Source organism: Lynx canadensis, chromosome E1 (assembly GCF_007474595.2).
Source record: "Lynx canadensis isolate LIC74 chromosome E1, mLynCan4.pri.v2, whole genome shotgun sequence".
Taxonomy (NCBI): Eukaryota; Metazoa; Chordata; class Mammalia; order Carnivora; family Felidae; genus Lynx; species Lynx canadensis.
Window position 1 is genome coordinate 3668143 of NC_044316.2, and position 21334 is coordinate 3689476.

General features: G+C 64.3%; 1 protein-coding gene across 1 annotated transcript in view; it reads left to right on the forward strand.

Annotated features, from left to right (window-relative positions):
* NTN1 (netrin 1) overlaps positions 1-12640 on the forward strand; it is an 81755-nt gene extending 69115 nt beyond the window's left edge. The window contains exon 7 of the mRNA XM_032591196.1: positions 12297-12640. Coding sequence (XP_032447087.1) covers positions 12297-12625 — 329 coding nt within the window. The 3' untranslated portion in view covers positions 12626-12640. The remainder of the gene's footprint in view (positions 1-12296) is intronic.
* Positions 12641-21334: the final 8694 nt, after the last annotated feature.

Below are 21334 nucleotides of genomic sequence, written 5' to 3' on the forward strand. Positions count from 1 at the left end.
GGCCGCTCTCGAATCACCTTTAGCCTCACCCGGGTCCTGCCCCAAGGCCGGGAGGGGTGAGGAACAGCCCAGCGGGCCCACCCTCGCAAGACTTCACGGAGGCCACCCCAGCTCCTGCCCCACACTCGCTTCCCCGGGCACCCGCGGTTCTGCCGCTGGGTGACATTTGAGGGGCAGCAGAGGCAGGAGAGAAGTGGGGCGTCCCCTCGGGGAGCCGACGAGCTCTGACGCTGTCGTGCCGCCTGCCTTTATGTCCTCCTGACCGTTCCCCAGAGCCTGTTGGCTCGAGGCCCCGACTGGCACTGTCCCCTCCTGTTCCCCAAAGATCCTGGGGGGCTTCTGGTCCCCAAGACTGACCCTGATTCCCTTGGGGTCACCTAAAAGCTGGGGAGCAGTCCCCACCCCAGCTTAGCATCCAGGCCTGCGTGGTCAGGCAGCAGGCAGGACAAAGATGTGTCAGGAGACGGAATTGCAGGGGGAGGGTCTCCAAGAGCCCAGCAGGGTGGGCGTCAGGCCGTCGGGGAGAGGCTTGTTCCGGAAGCAGTGAGTGGTGCCCACAGGGGTGGGTGCAGGGGGCGCACGGGTTCTCTGAGGCTGTGGGTAGGTCTCGTGATTGGATTGCAGGACTTCTGTAGAGAATCTTCCTTGTATTCTGCTAGGACCGTAGAGCCCCGGATAAAGTGCGAGTGGGGGGCATCCCTCCCCTACCCGGGGCAGACCTGGGCCAGCCCAGGGGCACGAGGAGCAGGAGGGACCCGGCCTGGGGGTGGACGGCTAGGTGAGGCCGGCAGAGCAGCCGCGGGGGCCGGGGAGGACTGGGGAGCGGGCCTCTGAGGGGCCGCGTCCTCTCGGACTGACACCCGGCAGGGAGCCAATTAGAAAACGCGTTTCCTTCGCTTCCAGCCAGCGCACGGGGTGTTCCAGAAGCTGCTAATTAGTACCTCGGGTTTGCCGCCCCCGCCAGGTGACCAGCAGGTCCCAGACCCCCTTCTTCGTGCCAGAGGTCGCGGATCTGGGACCCCGCTGACCTGGGCAGCGGACGGGGGGGGGGGGGGGAGCAGGGCAGTGAGAAATGATCAGTGGCTGGCTTGGGCTGTGCCGGTCCTGCCCTGTGTCGTCTCGGGCACGTTCCTGACACGAGGGGCCCCACGAGGGTAGGGCTGGGGTGGGCGCCGCGAAAAGCGAGAAGGCGTGGGGTCGGGTCGGGCCTCGGGGCTGAGCCCGCCAGCCACGCCCCTCACATCCGGGCACGGAAGGGGGCACCCACCCGGGATCTGGAGGCACCGGTTCCCGACTTGCTGGGGGACTTTGGACAGGAGTCTCGGCAGCCTGGGCCTCAGGCTCAGATGCAGTCTGTCAGATGCAGGTGTCGTCAAGGGGACACGACGCCCTTCTAGATGAGACCAGATGGCGGCCCGCTGCGCCAGGTGCCATCTCCTCCGGGCAGGGGTCACCTCCGCCCACCTCTCCTGGGCCACCCCAGCCCTCTGTCGCCCTCTAGGGGGATCCGGCTCACCTTGCAAATGCTTGAGAAGGCGCCAGCGCGCGGCTCGGTGAGGGACGGTGGTTTGGTTCGCAGAAGACAGTTTCCGTTATCGTCCGGTGTCTTGGCATCCCTGCCGGGTCCCCGAGACCACCCAGCCCCACCCAGCCCGGGTGGGACGGGCCTTTGTGTGAGCGTGCTCGCGTGACACCGTGTGTGCGCACGTGGGACAGCATGTGTGTGCACTGTGACGGTGCGTGTGTGTGCATGTGTGACGCTGTGTGTGCGAGGGCACGCGGGACTGTGAGTGTGCACGTGACGGTGTGAGCGTGCTCGTATGACACCGTGTGTGTGTGCAGGTGTGCTCGTGTGACCGTGCGTGTATGCGGGTGTGCATGTGTGCAGGTGTGTGTGGGCATGTGTGAGTGTGCTGCTGTGAGTGCACACGAGTGTGTGACAGCATGTGGGTGTGCAAGTGGCAAGTACAAGTGCACCCGTGTGACAGCATGTGGGTGTGTTTTCCTGTGGGTGGACATGTGTGTGTTTGTGTGAGAGCTTTGTGGCTGTTTATGTGATAGTGTGTGAGCGTGTGTGCTCATGTGATCACACGTCGGTGTGCATGTGTGGTGCGAGTGGGCATACATGTGTGCAAAAGTGTGTGTGACAGCCTGTGAGTGTGCACACGTGAGTACATGTGCGATAGCATTGTGGGTGTGCTCGTGTGACTGAGCATGTGCGTGTATGCTTGTGTGTGTGTGTGAGTGTGGGCATGTGTGTGAGTGGGCTCCTGTGAGTGCACGCATGAGTGTGTGACAGCATCCGAGTGTGTAGGTGTGCAAGTATGACCGTATATGCGCATGTGCACGTGTATTCCCGCGTGTGCGCGTGAGTGTACGTGTGATAGCGTGCGTGGGTGTGCTCATATGCGTGTGCACATCGGTGTGAGCGCACGGTGCATGTGAGCAGGCATGTATGAGTGTGCACGTGAAAGGGTGCGTGTGTGACAGCATGTGGGTTTGCTCGTGCGAGTGCCTGTGCGACCGTGTGCGCGAGAGTATGTGCGCTCCTCTGACAGCGTGGTGTGTGTGCGAGAAGGCTCCCGTGCGTACGCGTGCTCACCGCAGCCCGGGAAGTCCCGCCGCCGTCCCCTCTTTGCACACCCACCGAGCACCTGCTGCGTGCCCCGTCCTGTCCTGGGCTCTGAGCTTAACGGGGAGGAGACCCAGGCTCAGCCCTCAAGGAGCTTGCAGTCGAGGAGGGGAGACGGGCACACAGACGAGAGCACGGAGGGTGGACGTGTGGGCAGCGTCCAGCCTGAGGTGGGCACAAGCGGGGCGTGGCCTGTTCTCCAGGAGGGCTTCCTGGAGGAGGGAGCCCCGGTAGCTGGCGCTCACAGGGCAGAGCAAGGCTCCCGGGCAGAGGGAGAAAGGCATCGGGCACAGAAGTGGAAACAGGCTGGGGGCAGGGGTGGGGGCCGGGGAGGCAGGGGAGAGGCTAGTGGGGCGGGGGGGGGGAGGAGGGAGACAGACAGCTCACATTCTGAAAGGTGAGATCATCTCACTTTTGCCAGTTCTTGGAAAAATTATTCGTTCCCAGAAGTGTTTATTAGTCACCCCCTTTGTTGAAAGACGTTTGGCACCAGCAGATGGAAAAATCAGAATGCTTCCCACAAGACGGTTTGGGTCCAGGATTCCTCCTGAGATCCCGCAAGGATGGCTTCTGAGGTACGGCTCCAAAGGGGACACCGTTGGCACCTGTGGGGAGGGACCAGGCTCTCGGGTCGTGCGCGTGCGCGTGCCTGTCCGCACTCCTGCTTTCTCGGGGGCCCCGTGGCCGAAGAGGGTCTGGGACCTCAGTGGGCCTCTGACTGGCATCAGCACCCCCAGGTGTGCCCTGGGTCCCCCGGGGGAGGCGGAAGCCCAGGAGAGGAGCGGCCTCGCCAGGCCCCCGATGGGACACCTCACACCTCCCCTCTCCCGTCCTCACTGAACACCTGGGACGGAGGGAATTTCATTCCCCTCCCAGATACGCTGAGACGCAATGAGGTAAGATGCTGGAGGCCAGGGACTCCAGAGCCCGAGAGGTTGTCCCCTGTGCTGCCAGGGCGCTGAGCCTTGGGCGGCCCGGAGTGGGCGCAGCAGTCCCTTCGAAGGCTCTAGAACTGGTTTCCCCACGGGATCCTTGACTCCGCTCCCGGGGAAGCAAGCGGGAGGCGTCACAGTGGTGTTGGGGTGACTGTCGGAGATGACGGAGCCGGTGTGATGGACACGGTGGGGTGGGCAGGGGGTGCCGGTGGTGGGCATGGCGGTGTCGGGGAGGGAGGTCACGGGCGGATCCGTGATGGGGTGGGGGGGCGCCCAAGCTGGCCACGAAGGCGTGTGTAGGGGGGATGCTGGGGGTGGGACGCTGGGGACACTGTGGCTGAGCCTGGCTCCGGTCTAGCTGCTCAGGCTGGAAATCAGATGGGGTCGGGGACGAGTCTCCCACCTTGGGCTTCTGTTTGTCTGACCAGTTCCAGCGACACGGGGCCTCTCGGCAAATGATGGCATCTCTGCCTCTTTACACCCCTTCCCCTTCCTTTTCTTGACCTTGAGTTCAGTAGCTGTTCCCGTGATCGGGGTCAAACCCTTGAAGTTCAGAGAGCTGGATGGGTTACCGACCCCGTCCTAGAACCGGAGTCCCTGTGTCTGCAACGTCCTGTGATCTCAGGGCTTGGGTGTGGGTACACGTGTTAGAGGAGCACCCGGGGGGCTGATCCCCAAAGGGAGAGCTTCCTGGGGAGCCAGGCAGTTGGCAGGGCCCCCGGCTGAGGCTGGGAGACGCCGCTCCGGCCCCCAAGGCATCACCCGCCGTTCCAGGGAGCGGGACACAGATGCTGGCCGCACGTGGCCTGGTGTTTCAGAGGCTCACTGACCCTTCCCTGGGGGTCACTGGCCCCGTGGGCATCCTCCGATTTCCCCAGCCAGATGTGACCTCCTCTCCTCCCCACCCCCAGAGCGCCAGCCCCATATGGAGGCCAGATGCGGAGCGGGGTGAGCGTGAGGCAGGCGGAGGTCGAGGAATGCGGGTGACCACCAAGTTGGGCAGGGAGGGCCCACGGGCCCCAGGGACAGCTTGAGAGGAGCCCCTGATCCCGCGGGGTGCCGCGCTGCCTGGTCTCCTGCGGCCCTTCCCAGCAAGGTGACTCTCTATCCCCAGGGAGTCCCCAGCTCTGGGCTCCCAGCACTACCCTCCCCGCCCCCGCAGCCGCCCGCAGGGTGCTGAGCTCCAGAGGGGCCTCCGGGCGTCTGGGGCTGCTCCCAGCCGCATCTCGCCCTCCCTGGAGCTTCCTTCCATTTTCTCTTCTCACAGTCTCTTCTCCTCCGAGCACCGGTTTTTAGGAAGGAGGGCTGGCTGGGGAAGGCTGGTTAATGTAAGGTGTCTCCTCTCTCCTCCCATTTCACAGATGCCGATGGGGATGCGGAGGCTCGGAGGGGTGGGAGGAGGGATCTGTCCGAGGTGCCTGGATTGCTGGGGCCGCGTTGGGGCCGGGGACACCCTCGAGGGGTAGACCCGTCTTCTGCTCACCAGGGGCCTGTCTCCAGGGTCACAGAGCATTTCCCGCAACCAGTGTTCGTCTCAGCTGGGCATTTCCCCGCCGCGGGGTGGCTCTGACACTGCCCCTCCGCTGGGCTTAGTGCCTTTGGCACTGAGGTCCCCAGCACGCCGGTCACCGTCCTGGGGCTTCCTGCCCAAGGCCTGCCCTGTCATCTTCCAGCACCTGCCTGCGTACGGCCCGGCCGGGATGGGAGGTGGAGCCAGGCCCCAGCCACCAGCCCCGAGGGCCGGCTGCGGGGCGCGAGGCGTGGGGCCGGGAACACCCTTCCAAGCTCACAGACGCCCGCTCGACTCCCCGAGGCGAACTTGGCCGGCTCGGGAGCAGCCCCGGGACCCTGGTGTTGTGCTGGGCCCTGCCTGCTTGCTGTTTCAGGGCCCGAGGCCCCGTCTTCCGGTTTTCTTGGGGAAGCAGGTTCCATCCTTCAGGCGTGGGGTGCCAAGGGTGCCCGGTGTGCAGGTGCACGACAGGCCCAGTGATTGCTGGATGCCCCGCTCCCGGGCTCCAGCTGGGTGGGGGGCGGGGGCTGCCCTTTGAGCTCCCGCTCTTGAGGAGGGGCTTGCTGGAGGCAGAGGGCTTAATGGGGAACTGGGCTGTGTTGGGGGGCCCGATAGGCCACACCCCCACTGTGGGGCGGCTGTCAGTTTGTGGCCAGAAGCACCCTGTGCGCCAAGTTTTCCGTGAGTCCTGGAGGCCGCAGGTCCCGGAGGGACCAGGGGGTGATGAGGGGCCTGGACCGAGGCCAGATTAGGGGAGGTCGGCCCTCTTGCCTTCCCCTGCTTCGGAGGCCAGGGTCCCACAGACGCACTGGCCGGGGCGGTGCTCATTGCCGGGCCTTTCGGGGGGGGGGGTGTTTCCCAGCGCCAGGCCCCCCCTCACCATTGCCCTCAGGGGGCGCTGGGAGGTGCGTTTGTTTGGTGAGTCGGGCGTCTCCCAAGGCTGTGTGAGGCCATCCTTCCGGATGACTCTGGAGCTGTGGCCACGCCGCGGGTGAGGGGTAGGGGATGGGGGACGGGGGGTTCCTCCTGCCTGGGAGAGGGGGGCCCCGCCGAGCAGGCAGGGCTCAGGTCCACTCTCCTGCCTGAGCCTCTCTCCAGGCAGGGCAGCCAGTCTCCCGACCCCTTCACACTTGTGAGGGTGGTGTGTGGGTGGGGGGGGGGGGTGGGTGCAGGTGGCCAGGCAAGACTGGGACCGCTTCCCGGGGTACGGGGCTCCCAGATTTTGGCTCTCCGATTCCCAGATCTCCGGACATTCCCTCCTCCTCCGGGGACCCCTGTGCAATCAGATGGTCCCAGGCACCTGACCCCCTCTCCTCTCCTAAGAATGGAGCCTCAGCACCAGGGCAGGCAGGGAAAACCGAGGCAGCCTTCACGACAATGTGCGGATGCCGCAGGAGGGGGCAGCCCCGGGAAGCCTGAGGACCCCTGTGGGTGGCTGTGGCTGGTGACCTGCCCTGGCCACAGCCAGCCTCCAGCTCTCCACCTCCTTTCATGGGGGAGGCGGTGACACCTCATCGAGGGTGCGTCGGCCCGCCCAGATGCCCCGCGCCCCCGACCCCGCACGCTTGCTCCGGCCCCCGCTGGCGGGTCAGCATCTCCGAGAACAGGACTTGGCTGTACTCGGCTGCTTCTTACCTTCACGGGGGCCTGGGAAACATGTGGTCAGAGCTGCATTTTATAAAAGCAGCTGCAGCTCATGACACACTTTCTATACCAGGAGATTTATGGGGCTGCATGGTTTTAATGGTTTCTGTGGGGTTAGTGTCCTCCCCCGTTCGTCCTGGCTGCTGTCTCGGAGACAGATGGGTGACAAGCCTTCCCTGGCTGGACTGGCCCAACAGGAAGGTATGGCTGGGAGGGGGGGAGGCCTGGGGCTGGCCACCCAAGCCTCCCTGGGAGGGGCAGCTGCTGGGACGCCCTTGGGGGCCCACCCTGAGCAGTCCATAAATCCAGGAGACCTCCAGCCGGCAGGAAGCCTCCCCGCAGAGGTGTCCCAGGGCTCAAGGCTGGTGGGTAGAGAAAGATGGCTGACAGCCCTCTCCCCCAGAGCCCCATCCCCCAGAGCCCCTGCCCTAGAACCCCTCTCCCGGAGCCCTCCCCCCAGAGCCCCCTGCCCCGGAACCCCATCCCCCAGAGCTCCTCCACCAAAGCTCCATTCCCCGGAGCCCCTCCCCCAGACCCATCCCCTGGAGCCCCTCCCCCAGAGCCCCCTGCCCCGGAACCCCATCCCCCAGAGCCCTCCACCAGAGCCCCTCCCCCCAAGCCCCATCCCCCAGAGCCCTCCACCAAAGCCCCATCCCCTGCAGCCCTCCCCCAGAGCCCTTCCCCCAGCAGATGAATGAGCAACTACTATATGCCCTGTGCTGAGGGAAGAGCTTTCCTAGAACCTGGCCCAGGCCGGGAGGGAGCTTTGATGCCAGCAGGAGGTCCCCCAAACCTGCAAGCAGGGACATAAGTCAGCTTGGAGCTACTTCCTGCTATGCCGGGAGGACGGGTCCTCCGAGGGTCCAGAGCTGACAGGCTGTGAGTCTCCTGGGCCAGGACTGGAGCCGGGGGGCGAGGCTTGGGATGACGAACAAGGCTGCCTGCCCTGGGGCAGCGGGGCCCCCTTTGGAGGAACCCAAGCACAGGACCTGGAGCGTCCTACTTCGTAGATTGCTTCTGGTGGCCTGAGAGTCTCCTCGCGTTGGGACCCTGCGGAGGTCGGGGAGCTCTGGGAAGGACGGCCGAGGTCTGCTCCTATAGAAGGACACGTGGACGGCCAGCACCGTGGCCTGGATGCCCCCACCCAGCCGAGAGGACCCCCAGGGCTGGCCCCCCGCCCCTTGGCCAGACCAGCTCAACTCTGGCCACGGCCGTTACTGCTGACTCCGGCCAAGGGGCCCGGCCTGGCCCTCAGTCCCCCTCTCGCCCCTTGGAGTCACGGGATGGGGAGGCGCGTGCCCCCGCCCGCCCAGCAACAGGCTTGAATTAGAAAAGAAGTCAGTCATCACAGCCCGGCCCCGGCGGCTACTAGGTCCTTCCTGTGAGCCCCGGCATTGCTCGTGGGGTGGCCGCAGCCCCGCCTTGCTCGCGGCCTTGCTCACGGAGCTCAGCTGCTGGCTGCAGACGCGGGGCGCTCCGGGATTCCAAGGCCAGGAGACAAAGTGCAGCCCGGCCTATAGGCCCGGGGCGTGGGGGGCCAGCTCCTGGCTCCCCGGAGTCTGTGAGCTCTCTCCTTGCTTTTCCACGGGCATCTGTTCCACTCTGCAGCCCGCGGGTGCCCCAGCTCGGTTGGGCTTTCCAGAGCCGCCCTCACCCATCCCGCCTCGCGGGCTCCGGGTCCCACACCCCGATGCCTGCTTTTGTCTGCGCGGAGATCAGGGCTCCAAGCGACCGGCACAGCAGCTTACTAGCAACTGTTGCCCAGCCTCAGCCCGCATTCTGTGGGTGTAGCTCACAGAGTAAGGGAGGGCGTTGGCAGTGTGGACCCGGGGATGCGGCCCCGCATCAATTACAGAGGGGCCCGAGGCACCAGCAGCGTGGGGGCTAGGCTCCCCCTCCCAGCCAGCATCTGCCTCTGAGAAGGACCACTGTGGCTTTGCGGCTGGGTCCCTCTTCCTGCCGACTGGTCCCAGCACGCTTCTTAGCGTCCCAGACTGATCTCACGGTCTGCCTTTCCGGGGCTAATCCCATCTCTCTCCTTCCTGACTGCACGATGAGGGATCCTCACCGGATTCCCCCCGCATCCTGTCCTCGTTGAGGTCAGTTGAGGACATCGGTGCACAGACGGCGGGGGCTTAGGCGTCCTGAGGGCTGAGGCTAATTGGCCGGGAGTGAGTGTCATGTGCGCATCAGGGGCACAGCCTCAGGGACCGAGGTCCTTGGGCGGGCAGGGCTGCCCTTGGCCGCTGTGCCTGGCGTCCCGGTGGGGCAGTGCCTCGGTGGGGGCGGGTGGGGGGGGGTGGCTGGGAGACCCCAGTCGTTCCGGGCTCCCGGCCAGCAGGGCCGGCGGGCCTGGCGCTGGGCTGTGCCTGGTGCGCTCCCGGGCGTGCGGAGCAGGTCTGCCTGAGGTCACCGTTTCAGTGTGTATTTTGAATATTTTCAGCTGTATATGTGCTGCAGGGACTTGGCCCGTGCGCTGCGTGTGCGGCTCATACTTGGTGGGCTGTGTAATGTGCGGAGGCGTCGCCAAGGGCAGCGGAACTGTGGATGTTTTCCAGCATAATCACATGCATCCTCCCGCCACCCTCCCCCGCCCCGTGCCGTCCCACCGCAAGGCCAGGGAGCTACTGGGGTCGGAGGAGGACCCGTGTCCACTGCTTTGGCCCCCGGATTCTCGGGGACGGCGAGGTGTCCGGGGCTGGGTCCCGCTTTGGGCTGCGTCCTCAGTGCTAAGCGGATCCCCTTCAGGCCCGGCCAGTACGGGTGGGGTGGGCAGCCGCTTTGGACGCCCTGCCCGTTGTTCCAGGGAATTCCTTGAGGGGAGGGAGACTCCAGACCAGGAGAGGTGGGGCAGGGTCTCCTGCTTCCTGAAGGACCGCATTGTTGCAGCTCCGGGGACAAAGAAGGGCCCCTGGGGGCCTGGAGGGCCAGCCCGAGGCCTGACCTTGTCCAGCCGGCTCTCTCTGGCCTCTCCTTAGCACAGCTGGGACCCCTCACCAGGGCTGCAGAAGCGAGTACCACGGACTGAGCTTAAACAACGGAAATGTGTCGTCTCACGGTTCTGGAGGCCGGGAGCCCGAGATCCAGGGAGTCTGCAGGCCTGGCTTCTCCTGAGGCCTCTCTCCTTGGCCGGCTGGCGGCCGTCTTCCCGCTGTGTCCTCGTGGGGTCTTTCCTTGTGCGTCTGTGTCCTGATCTCCTCTCCTCACGAGGACACCAGTCATACTGGATTAGCCGTCCCCCCGCCCCCAATAACTCTGTCTTAACTTAATTACCTCCGTTAAGACCTTGTCTCCGAGCACCATCCCTCTCCGACAAACGGGGTGGGGGGTTAGCACTGCATCATATGAATCTGGGAGACACAGCTCAGCCTGTAACACCAGCAGACGCTCAGTGCCTGGGATCACAGCCGCGTTCTCCAGGGTCCCCCGGCTGGCGGGGGGTGGTGGCGGGGGCCAGCGTGGACGGGCCAGGGGTCTGCGGTCGCACACGGGGAAACAGTGGCATCCTGAGAGAGGCTCATTGTGTATTCAGCTCAGTCCTACGGAGAGGAAACCGGGGTTCTCAGGGACGCTGGCTCCCCCGTCGCTTAGCCGAGGGGCACTCAGTTGCCACGGTGACCCCCGTCTGCACAGTCAAACACACGGCCCAGCCACTTCTGCAGGCTGGAGGGCTCCCCACCCCACCTCGGAGTTCACACTGAGTGTTGAGTCCCTTGGTGACGAAAACATGGAAACGGTTGCCATGGCAGCCATTCTTTGGAGCCCTCACACTGGAGTGCAAAGTTCAGGATGTCCAGGAACAGCTGAAATGAAAATCTGGGAAAATCTGCCACTTCCCTCGCCCCAGAAGATGAGTGGGGTGGTGTTCGCTGCTCCCCTGAGCCCAGCCGTCCCTGAACCTGCCCGTCGTCCTGGGCTGAGCGCGGGGATGGAAGGGGGGCACGGGGCCCCCGGGGGTGACGGTGGCAGACCCGGAGAGAGGCTGGCCAGCACGGGACGCCCGGCCGAGCCGTAGGTGGGCAGGGGGTGACCGATCGGTATTCCCTGGGGACATGTCCTCGTGGTTGCCGGAGCGGCTGAGCCTGCCGGTGACTCGGTTTCCTCAGCTGTCATCTGCTGCTGCTTGTCCAGAACGGCTCAGGCCCACTCACCTGCCAGGGCAGTTTTCAGCCTGGTCCAAAGGTGAAGGGTGCAGGGGTGGCCAGTGGGCTCGGCAAGGGGGATGTCCTCTGTTCTGACCATGGGGATGGGGAAGATGACCAGGTTTTCCTTGATGGGTTAGTGCACAGAGACCCCCTCCCTTTATCCCCTGGAATGATTGTACGTCCCCCCAGTAGTTCCCCAGATGGACCCCACGGGGCTCTGCTAACCTGAGATGTGCTAGCCAGAGAGGTCTGCCATCACCTTTGTTTGGGAAACCAACACACATGCGTACACACACACACACACACACACACACACATACACACTTTGTAGATTGAAGGCTCTGAAAAGTCCCGCAGTCAGGAAACCTCTTGACTTTGGTTAACCCGGAATTTCACCAACGTGTTTGAGCCCAGCTCTCCCCTGCCCACTTTTTCTTTACAAAGCATTTCTTCCTACTTTTATAATATCTAATGTCGTGCAGAAATGACCTTTATTAACACTTCCTAGGGCCAAGTGTATTTCCTGCAGCAGCAGTGTCAGCACCAGCTGGCATTTTGTGAGAGAGGCAGGCTCTGGGGGGGCTGGAACAGTTCCATGGAATCAGACACTCTGGGGCAAGGCACTGTGTGTTTGACAGGCCCTCCAGGGGATTCTGCCGCAGGCTCTGGTGGGGCACCCCTGTACCGGAGGAGGAAATACTGGCAGAGAATCTGGAGCGGGGGGTAACTGGGAAGGGTCAGGAGGGGGGAGGCAGCTTGGCGGGCATGGGAGGTGGGCGTCCAGAGGACCCTGGACTCTGGAAGGGGACCACGGCCACCTGGAAGGACAGGTTCACGGTACTCGGCACTGGCACCGAGATCCCATTTTGGTTTTCTGCGATTGGGTCAAGGGCAAGGCGGTGCGTCTGGTCCTGAGGCTCCACGTTAAATGACTGGAGCCTTCGGAAGAGCCATGGCGGAAGGTTGAGAGGGGTTCCTGCCCAGCCTGTGAGGAGTGGCCCCCACTGCTCTCACAGAGGACACCTGTCCTGGGCAGGCGGACTCTGCCCAGAGGGCTGGGAGGACGGGCGGTCAGTTCCCGTAAGCTTCTCCTGGCCTTCCTGGACCCAGAGGGGGCTTGTGCTCAAAGGCATTGCTGGGTGGCAGCTTCAAGCTGGGCACCGGGTGAGGCTCGTCGGAGCTGCGGCCCCGGTCCAGGCGTCAGCAGGTGGGTTTCCACAGCCTCCCGCACCACCCACGCGTTCCCCAGTGGGGTACCCTGTGCACTTTCCAACTGTGGGTCTCGTCTTCCTTCGCCGTCAGGTGGGCTGCCCCATCCTCGGCTCGAGGAGGGTGGGGGGGGGTGGGTCACAGGAACCAGGGGGTGGAATGGGGGACCCAGGTGGCACTCTCGGCCCGTGGCGCACTAGCCCGACTGTGCTTCCTTGCAGCGGTCCAGATCCACATCCTGAAGGCGGATAAAGCGGGGGACTGGTGGAAGTTCACGGTGAACATCATCTCCGTGTACAAGCAGGGCACGAGCCGCATCCGCCGCGGTGACCAGAGCCTGTGGATCCGCTCGCGGGACATCGCCTGCAAGTGTCCCAAAATCAAGCCCCTCAAGAAGTACCTGCTCCTGGGCAACGCGGAGGACTCGCCCGACCAGAGCGGCATCGTGGCGGACAAGAGCAGCCTGGTGATCCAATGGCGGGACACGTGGGCGCGGCGGCTGCGCAAGTTCCAGCAGCGCGAGAAGAAGGGCAAGTGCAAGAAGGCCTAGCGCGGAGGCAGCGGCGCGCCGGGAGGGCGGGCGGGCGGGGCCGAGCGCGAGCGCGCTTTCCCGGGCGAGGGGGGCGGGGGAGGGGGCGGGGCCGTAGCGGGGCGGGGCTCCGGCCGCGGCCCCGCCCCCCGCCCCGCCCCCGCCGCGCGCCCGGGGCGGGAGAGATGAGGACGAGACTTAGCTACCTCACGGGCTCCTTCCAGAGCAGCGGCGCGCTCCCCGGGAGGGGCGGGGCCGACGAGGGGGCGGGGCCGCCTGGTCCCGGCCGGGGCGGGGCGGGGCGGGGGGCGGAGGGCGGGCGCACAGCCGCGCAGGTGGGGTGGCCCCCGGAGAAGGGGACGTGAGAACTGTGAACCCGGGGGCCGGGGGCCGAGCGAGCCCGGCCGCCCACCACCCGGGGACACAGAAGACCGAGACGCCCCTGCTTCCCCCTGACCCTCCTTTGTCTGGGGATCCCCACACGGGACCCCTGGCTGCGACAACTTGGGCCCCCGTCTGAAGGGGCCTGCAGGCACTTGGGGGCGGCCGGAGCGGTGTGTCCTCCCAGCAGTCCCCGGGCGCCCTGTGGCCTCCGCTGCCACCTGCTGAGTCGGTCCTCCAGGGGGGTCGTGGGGTGGGGTGGGGTGGGGGTTCTAGTTCGCGGAGCCAGAGGAGCGGAGCGCGGGGTCCGCGCCTGTCACCGCCCAGCTGCGCGATGGGTGCCGGCCCGGAATTCTGACCCGTGCCGAGGGCAGTGGGCCCAAGGACACCCCTGAGCAGCCCCAGCCGGGTGGTCACCGCCTCACGTTAGAGCTGCCTGTTGGAGGAGGCACCGGGGAGGCAAAACCTCCCAGAGAGTTTCCTTTCTGGAAACTTGGAACCAGCCCCTTTATGACATTTTCCAGGGGAGGGAGAAGGGGCAGTGACACTATTTGTGTAATGACGTCAGCTGCTGGGAAGGGCCTGGACAGCGTGGAATGCAGGTTTGCACAGGCATTTGGGCCTGGCTGGGGGGAGGGGGCTTGCCCGAGGCCAGCCAGGGTTTGCAGGCTCAGCGAGGTGCCAGGGTGCGTGAGCCTCAGGCGGGCCGGGGCAGGGATGACCAGGTTCCCGTGGGCCAAGGAAGCCGTGACCACTTCGTGTGACTGCCCTCACTCCCGGGTCCTCCCCCTCTCCCCGGGGGAAGGGACAGAGGCTGCTGGACCAAGAATGCCTGCTGCGGCCCCCCCTCCCGCCCCCCGGCCCCGGGCTGCCCTCCACAGCCGTCTTGGCCTAGCCCCGCAGCACCCGGACCCTCCGCTCGCCTCGCGCAGAGCCCGTTCCTGAGCCCTGGGGCCTTCTGCCGCCCTGCCCTGGAGCTCTCTGCACTGCCCAGCGGCTCCGGCCCACGTCCTCGCCCCCGCCAAACCGAGTTCCGGACCCGGCTCCCCTCTCCGTCAGGAAATCGGTTTCATTTTCCCTGCTTAGAAGGGTCCTACCGAGTCTGAAGCTGGGCCCCTCGCGGTCTGGGTCTCCTCTGCCTCCCCCGCATTGGCCCGCGTCGCGGCCGCCTTCTACTGAGCACCTGCTCCGTGCCAGGCACTTTACCCACGTGCTGTCACATTTCCCTCATGACAGCCCCGAGACAGGGAGGGATTCTCACCCCACTTTGCCAGCGAGGAAGAGGCAGGGCCGGGTTCAGGCCCCAGAACCAGGCCTCCTGGCCACGCTGCCCCTCGGTGCACGCCACCCTGTGGCCGACGCACCCGGTTTCCGGAGCAGGCTGTGACGGGGCGCTCCCGGCTGAGACCCTGGCCCTGGTCACTGCACGCAGCCTGGGGAACAGAAGGGGAAGGGAGGGACGGGCACGGTAACCTCTTGAGAGGTGGTGGCAAGAATGGGGGAGGCGGCGCCGGGTCCCAGGAGGCAGGCCTTGGCGAATCCTGAGACTTAACGGAAAGGACGTTTGGCCGCCTGGGGGTGTTTGGAGGGATCCCAGGAGAGACTGGGAGAGAAGCCTAAGAGGGCAGGGAGAAGGCAGAGCCGCCTTGGGAAGGAATAGCGAGGCCCAAGGCTGGGTGCATAGGCACGTCCCCTGCAGGCGGCCGGCCCTCCTCGAGGCCCAGCCTGCTTCGCTGAGCGCCGTCAGCCTCTCTGGGGCCTCTGGGGCCTCCGCACTTGCTGCGCCCGGTCCCCGGAAGGCACCACGCCGCCACCAGGGCCCTGTCTTGTTTCTGTTCCCGCTGGCCTGGCTTCTTCACCCTGCCCAGAAGGGCTGTGCCCTCCTGGGTCTCAGTGTCCCCACCGCGTCCACAGAGGGGCTGGCCCTGCCGGTCTCCGAGGCCCCCTCTGCCCTGGAGGCCTCAGGCGACAGCGGCCTGCTCGAAATTCAACCAGCCTCGGCCTCAGCCTCTGCCCAGCAGCCCCAGGGTAGGAGCCGCCCCATCCACCCGTGGCCTGGCCCTCCCCACCCCGGTCACCCGTGGGGGTGAGGGGGCTGGGGACTTCGGTCCTCCCAGCCTGCGTTCCCCATCTCGAGGACCGGGCCAGAACCCGGCCCTCCGCTGCTCTGATTCCAGCCACCGACTCCGGCAGCGAGGGCCCCGTCCTCGGGAAAGCAGCCTCTGCCGGCCGCCCGCCTCCCTGGGAGGAGAGGGAAGTAGGAACTGAGGCGTTCCGGTTTGTACAGTTAGGAAGGGATGTAAAATGGAACTAGACTTTGAAGAGTGTATTAACCAGAGTTGTGCTATGTAGGTGTTCGAAGAAAAACATGCCTGATTAGTTTTTAAAACAAAAACAGGTCGCCCACCTGCCCTTTTTCTCACCTGCTGGGTGGTCTGGAGCCCCTGACAGCAGAGTGCCTGCTTTAGCGACACCCGGGAACACCAACGATGTGGGGGTTGGGGGGGGGGGGGATGCGGTGCTGTCCCTGGACTCGCCTGCAGGGGTGGCTTCTGTCCTGAGAGCAGCCCCAGGCGCCCAGGGACGGGAACGATGCCTCCCGGGAGGGACGGCTGTGGCGCCCCAAGGCCCTTCGTGTCCTCCTGGACCTCGGCCTCCGCAGCAGCACGCGGGAAAAGGGGACACACTTCCTTGGGTTTGCCCCAGATTGGAATAAGGCTGAGATCAAGGAGTCCCCAAGGGAGCAGGAAATGGGCCCTTGGGGGCACTGGAAAATGTCAGGGTGTCAATACTTAAAGGAAGCCCCCAGCCCCTCCCAGAGAGAGACTGGCGAGCGGGTGAACCAGACCCGTGGACGGGGTCGCTGGGCCACGGGCCACGGCCACGCCATACACTAGGGGTGTCCAAATGTGTTCTCGTGGGGCCTCGCCCCCCAGCCCAAACCAAGCTGGCCCCACCCCCACTTACGTCATCGGACCGCTCTTCTCCTCAAGGCACTCCCGTCCCCGTACCCCTCCCCCCCCCCCCACCCCCACCCCCAGATCCCTCCTGCGTTCTGAGTTCTGTTCGCTCGGAATTGTAAATGTTTAGTTTGACCATGACATATTGTTTGGGTCAGTGTTCCTTTCCAATGCATACTAATATATTATGGTTATTATATATGAATATATTTAATGACATGGACAAAGTTGTGGATTTTCTTTTTTTTTTTTTTTTTAAGTTTCTTTTTTTGTTTCTGGTTTTTGTTTTTTGTTAGAGTTGTACTGGACCCAGACGGAACTTGTAACATGGGCCCTACATGATAGAACTAAGTTCAGATATCAATTAAATAAACTCTTGTACACTGTTTCGCTGTCTCCTGGTCTTTATTGGCGGCTTGAGCATGTTGGGGGGGGCGGAAAGTTGGGGAGTCTTCAGGCAACTCTTAAGGAATATGGCTTCTGGTCTTAGAACGCGCCAGCAAGACAGGGCCCTACCCACCCCAGAAAAGACCAGAAAAGGGCAACTTGGCTTGGAGAGAGACCTAAGGTTTGCTGCCTCCGAGCACGATTTGGAGCCAAAATGCTCCCAGATGGGACAATGGGTGTTTCAGTCCCCACAAAGCCGTCCCTGGGATCCATCCTTGCCACTCCCTGGGGCTCCAGGTCAGGGGGAGCCCCAGGAAACAGCAGGAAGAGGTGTCACCTGGCCCAGATTCAACAGCAGGACACAGCGCACCTTTGAACTTCACCTTCCGATTGAGAACCTGCAAAGCAGCATTCTCGCCTTTCACGTAGTTTCTTCTGCTCGAAGCCGAGAAGAGACTCACGAGGAAAGACAACAGACAGGGTCCGTGACACCTGGAGGGGTTTTCGGGCCACCGTTTCTAAAGGCTTCACTCGGTGCAGGCGCTGGGCTGGGGCCGGTGCCACGCGGCCACCAGGAGCTGAGCTCGCTGGCTTTCTCAGAGGCTATGTTTAAACTCTTGAGTGGTTGTGCTTTATTAAATAAACAATCCGGTCATTAGGAACATGTTGTGTTGCCACTCAGCGTGGAGCCGGGCCCATCGTCACCAGGAAGCTGTCACTACTGCACCCAGCTGTTTTCGAGGACAGGTCTCCGCAGCCGGGCTGGTCTGGCCCCGGAAGGCGGGGAAAGGCCCCTCCTGGCTGCACGGGGACATGATGGAGATGCACGAACAACCAGGGCCAGACCGGGGGCGGGGGGGGGGTCTCCGGGGTCCCCATCCGTTGGGGAGCCAGCTCCCTGCTGGAATGACGATGCCTGACACCGGGTACAGGGACAGGATCCAGGTCTCGCTGGCTGGACGGGCCGAGGAGAGAGGAGCCGGCCAGTTCATAGCGGGGGGCGGGGGTGGGGTATCTGAGGACCGGAGACCTGCTAAGTCGCCAGGCCGAGAGGCATGTGCTGCATGCGGGGGTCGGAGGCTCACCTTGGGTCATCGTCGGTCAAGGGTCCAGTTCTCAAGGGCTTTCGTGACGTGGCTTTCTGTCCTTCGTAAAAAAGGCATCTGTGCCTGAAGAGTGCTGTTACTCCTTCGGGACCCTGCCACGGCCAGGCCCCGGGCCCCAGGCCAGAAGGAAGCGGCCCCACTGCCCGCCCCCCACCCCCGGCCCCGCCCCGGGGCCTCATGCAGCCGGGGAGGGGACGCACGGCCACCTGCCGAAGTCAGTGCAGGACGCAAGCCCGAGGTGGCCGACCGGCCCATTTGGAGACGGCCCTGATGCACAAGGAAGCCGGGCTGCCCCGTCCGGGACTTGGGGTCCGGCGCGGTTACGGGCCAGGCAAAGGCCCAACCCCTCCTGAGCGAGGATGCTTCCCAGCGTCTGCCCCACTTTCAGGGACGCCAGGCCCCCCGCATTCATAAAGCCGTCCCCTCCCGGGACAGCGAGCTGGCGTGCGGGCCACCCGCTCCCGGCAGACACAGCCTAGGCTTCGGGTTTTGTTGAATAGACCTCTCTTTCCACGCTCTCTTAAGACTAAATAAAGACATATGAGGACCATGCCAAGAAAAATGGGGAGCGAAAGAGCCAGTGAGACACGCGGTAGGTGGACGGGGTGAGCTCACGGCCGTATCGAACCGGACACGCCCCAGGACCGCGAGCCACTGCTGGGAAGCGGTGAATGCTTTTGGCGTGAACCTGGGGGACGTCTGACATTGTACGAGGCAATTAGAGGAAAGACGAGTCTCGGCTCACTTTCTGAAATAAGGGGGGAAAATACCCGCATCGAACTTGAGCTGGGCTAGCCTAGAAAACCCAGTAGGTAAAAGAGCGTCTTCGGTCCTCTGCGGAGAGCCCCCAGTTGTCACCTGGGGCCGAGGAAGCGGGACGGATGGGCTCCGAGGAAGCTGAGGCCTGGGAGGAAGGACCCAGCCGGAGGCGGGCCGGCGGTTCTGGAAGCAGAGGGGCAGTCGGGGGAATTCTGCAGCGGCCCCGTGCACGCACAGTTCCAGGGCGCTGCTGGGGCCCCGGGGACCCTGAAAGGAGCAGATCGTCCTGAGGCTAATTAAGACTAAGGCTTAGTTACAGTTATTAATAATGAAGTTTCGGGGCGCCTGGGTGGCGCAGTCGGTTAAGCGTCCGACTTCAGCCAGGTCACGATCTCGCGGTCCGGGAGTTCGAGCCCCGCGTCAGGCTCTGGGCTGATGGCTCGGAGCCTGGAGCCTGTTTCCGATTCTGTGTCTCCCTCTCTCTCTGCCCCTCCCCCGTTCATGCTCTGTCTCTCTCTGTCCCCAAAATAAATAAAAACGTTGAAAAAAAAATTTTTTTTTAAAAAATAATGAAGTTTCAACAGATCCCGAGTACCGGCCATAAGCAGGTATCTGGATTTCTTTATACGGAATCCAGCCTTTAAGTGCTTACAATTAATCGCCTAAGTTAAACAATACTTGTCCTGTTATTTCAATACGGCTTCCTTTCGCGGAGAAGGCTCTCGAGGGGAAGGGTGCTAAGGCCCCGTCCCACCTCTCCTTATGCTTAGGGCGAGGTCTCACCGCCCACACGGTCTATTCGGTGCCGCGGGCCTGTGGGAATGCAGGCCTGACGGCTCGCAGGGGAAAGCCAGGCCTTGCCGGACCACGCTGGGACAAGCCACCTTTATGTTAAGCCACTTGACTCCAGGGTGGGTCCCCAGGCCACAGGTGCCCGAAAGCGGCTCAGCGCAGCCAGGTGCCCTTTGCTTCAGAGGGGTGGGTGTCTCTCGCGAGAAGCCCAGCCCTGAGGATGCGGAGGAGGGGGGGATCCTTCCTGCCCGGCACCACCCTGCCCTGCACCACACTGCACCCCCCTCCCCCCACCCCGCCCCCGGCGCTGCCCGAGGCTCACGTGGCAGGTCCTCACGTTCTCGCAGGCCGGCTTTCTACCCCCTCCCCTGCCTGCGGGTCCAGAGAAGTGAAGTCACTTGTCCAGGTCACCCAGCTAGCAGCGCCGGGGCCGGGCCCGGAGCCCGCTCAGTCAAAAGAACAGAAGCGGCTGTATGCAGACATCGGCTCAGTGTTCGGCTTGAAAAGGCCTTTCCGTGTGACTGAGCCAGGACGCCGTGGCTCGGGTTCAAAGACGCCCCACAAGTTGCCGGGGCTCCGTGCTGAGCAAGTCAAGAGGAGGTGAGAAAGTCAAACAGACCTTCAATGCCGCCTCCCGGGAGCCCCGAAGGGGGGGGGGGGGGGGGGGTTCCAAGGAGACGCTGTTTATACGGACTCGGGGTTTCGCACGACAAGGCCGGACGACGTGGCTTTGCGGATTCTTGATCTTCCTTTAGGTGATCCAGGAGCAACCACCCGCCTCCCCACCCCACCCCCCGCAACGAGGGAAAAGCAGTCTAGGGCGCCTGGCCGGCCGCAAGCCCTTGGCCCCCCGTCCGGCACGGCCCTTGTCCTTCGGGAGCACGCCCGCCTCGAACGGAGCCTGCCTCTGCCTCCTCTCCCCTGCCTCCCGGCCCAGGTGCCCGACGGCGCGGTCCCCGCTCACGCCCCCTCCCCACCCCCCTCTCACCCCGAGGCCTAGCCGAGCTCCGACGGGGTGGCCGACCCCGAGGTCAGCGGGGAGCAGGGTCCAAGTGGACGGGACGGCTGCCCCACATCTGGGACGGACCCGGGCCCTTCGGGTTTGGCCGGTCGCGGGCCCGGTGCTGGCCCGTCTGATGGCTGTCACGGGGCAGAGTCGGGCGGTGAAGCCAGGAGGGCCCAGGGCCGCACCACCTCGCAGGAGAGAGGCAGGCATGTGACGACCGTGTGCTCACCCCACGTGGCGGGAGCCTGAAGGGAGCCTGTGCCCCCAGGGAAGAGCCACCAGGAAGAGGCCCCGCCCCCTGCCGCGATTTCCCGCTCCCCGAGCACGGTCGTCACCAAGCTCTCTGAGGACGAGGTGTCTGGACCTCAGGTCCGCCTGGCACGGCGCGGTCGTCGGTCCCAAGCCCGTCCCTCTCGAGGGCAGTCGCCCGCAGTATGTGGGAGATCCACGGGAGACCCTGGGGTCCCCTCCCACTGACCCACTCTCTCCTCCTCCTCAGCGAATCCCTGTGCCTTTGGAAACCGCCCCATCAGCAACCCTAACCCTTTCCCCCTTTGCCATGGAAAGAAAAGCCAGGCCGGCCGGCCGTCCTGCTTTCTATACACACCCGACCGAGGGCGCCTTTGAACCTGGAACTCACTGACGCTCCCACGGGAGATGTCCTCTGTGTCCTTATTCACACATGCACTCGTGCACACACACACACACGCACACGGTGGTCAGAGCCTGTTCGGGCACCACATAAAGGCACTGCCCTCCTGACGTCGTAACCACACCTTTCGCTGAGCCCTAACCGGTGCTTTCCAGCCTGACCACGTCCCGCGGCACCCACTTTACTCAACGTTACTTATCATCAGGCTTCAGCCTTGGAAAATGGGTTTACGGTCGCAGAGGGAAAGGGATGTGCTCCTGGCTCTACTCCCCAAGTAGAGTCTGGCAATGTTTCTGAGTGACAGCAGCAAGCCTGGGAGTGGGGACTGGGGCAGGGTGGCGGGGTGACAGGTGCACAGACACATGCCTGTGCGGCCACCCCCCCCCCCCCCGCCCACCTGCACACACAGGGACTCACTGTTTCCTCCGTGGGCACATGACTTCCCCAGGGAGACAGACATTCGTGGCCTCAAACTGCCCGTTCTGTTGGTGCCCCCAGGATACCCAGCACACCGCGGGGTGGTCGGAAACCACCTGGCAGCCACAGGGCACAACCCCCGGCGGGACCTCGGGCCGGCGCCCCAGCGACCCATGTCGAAACCGATAGGGTCACGCCGGGCCCGCGGCTCCAGGCAGCCCTCCAGAGCCGTCACACTCTTGGCTTTACTGAAGCAACGCACAGCGGACG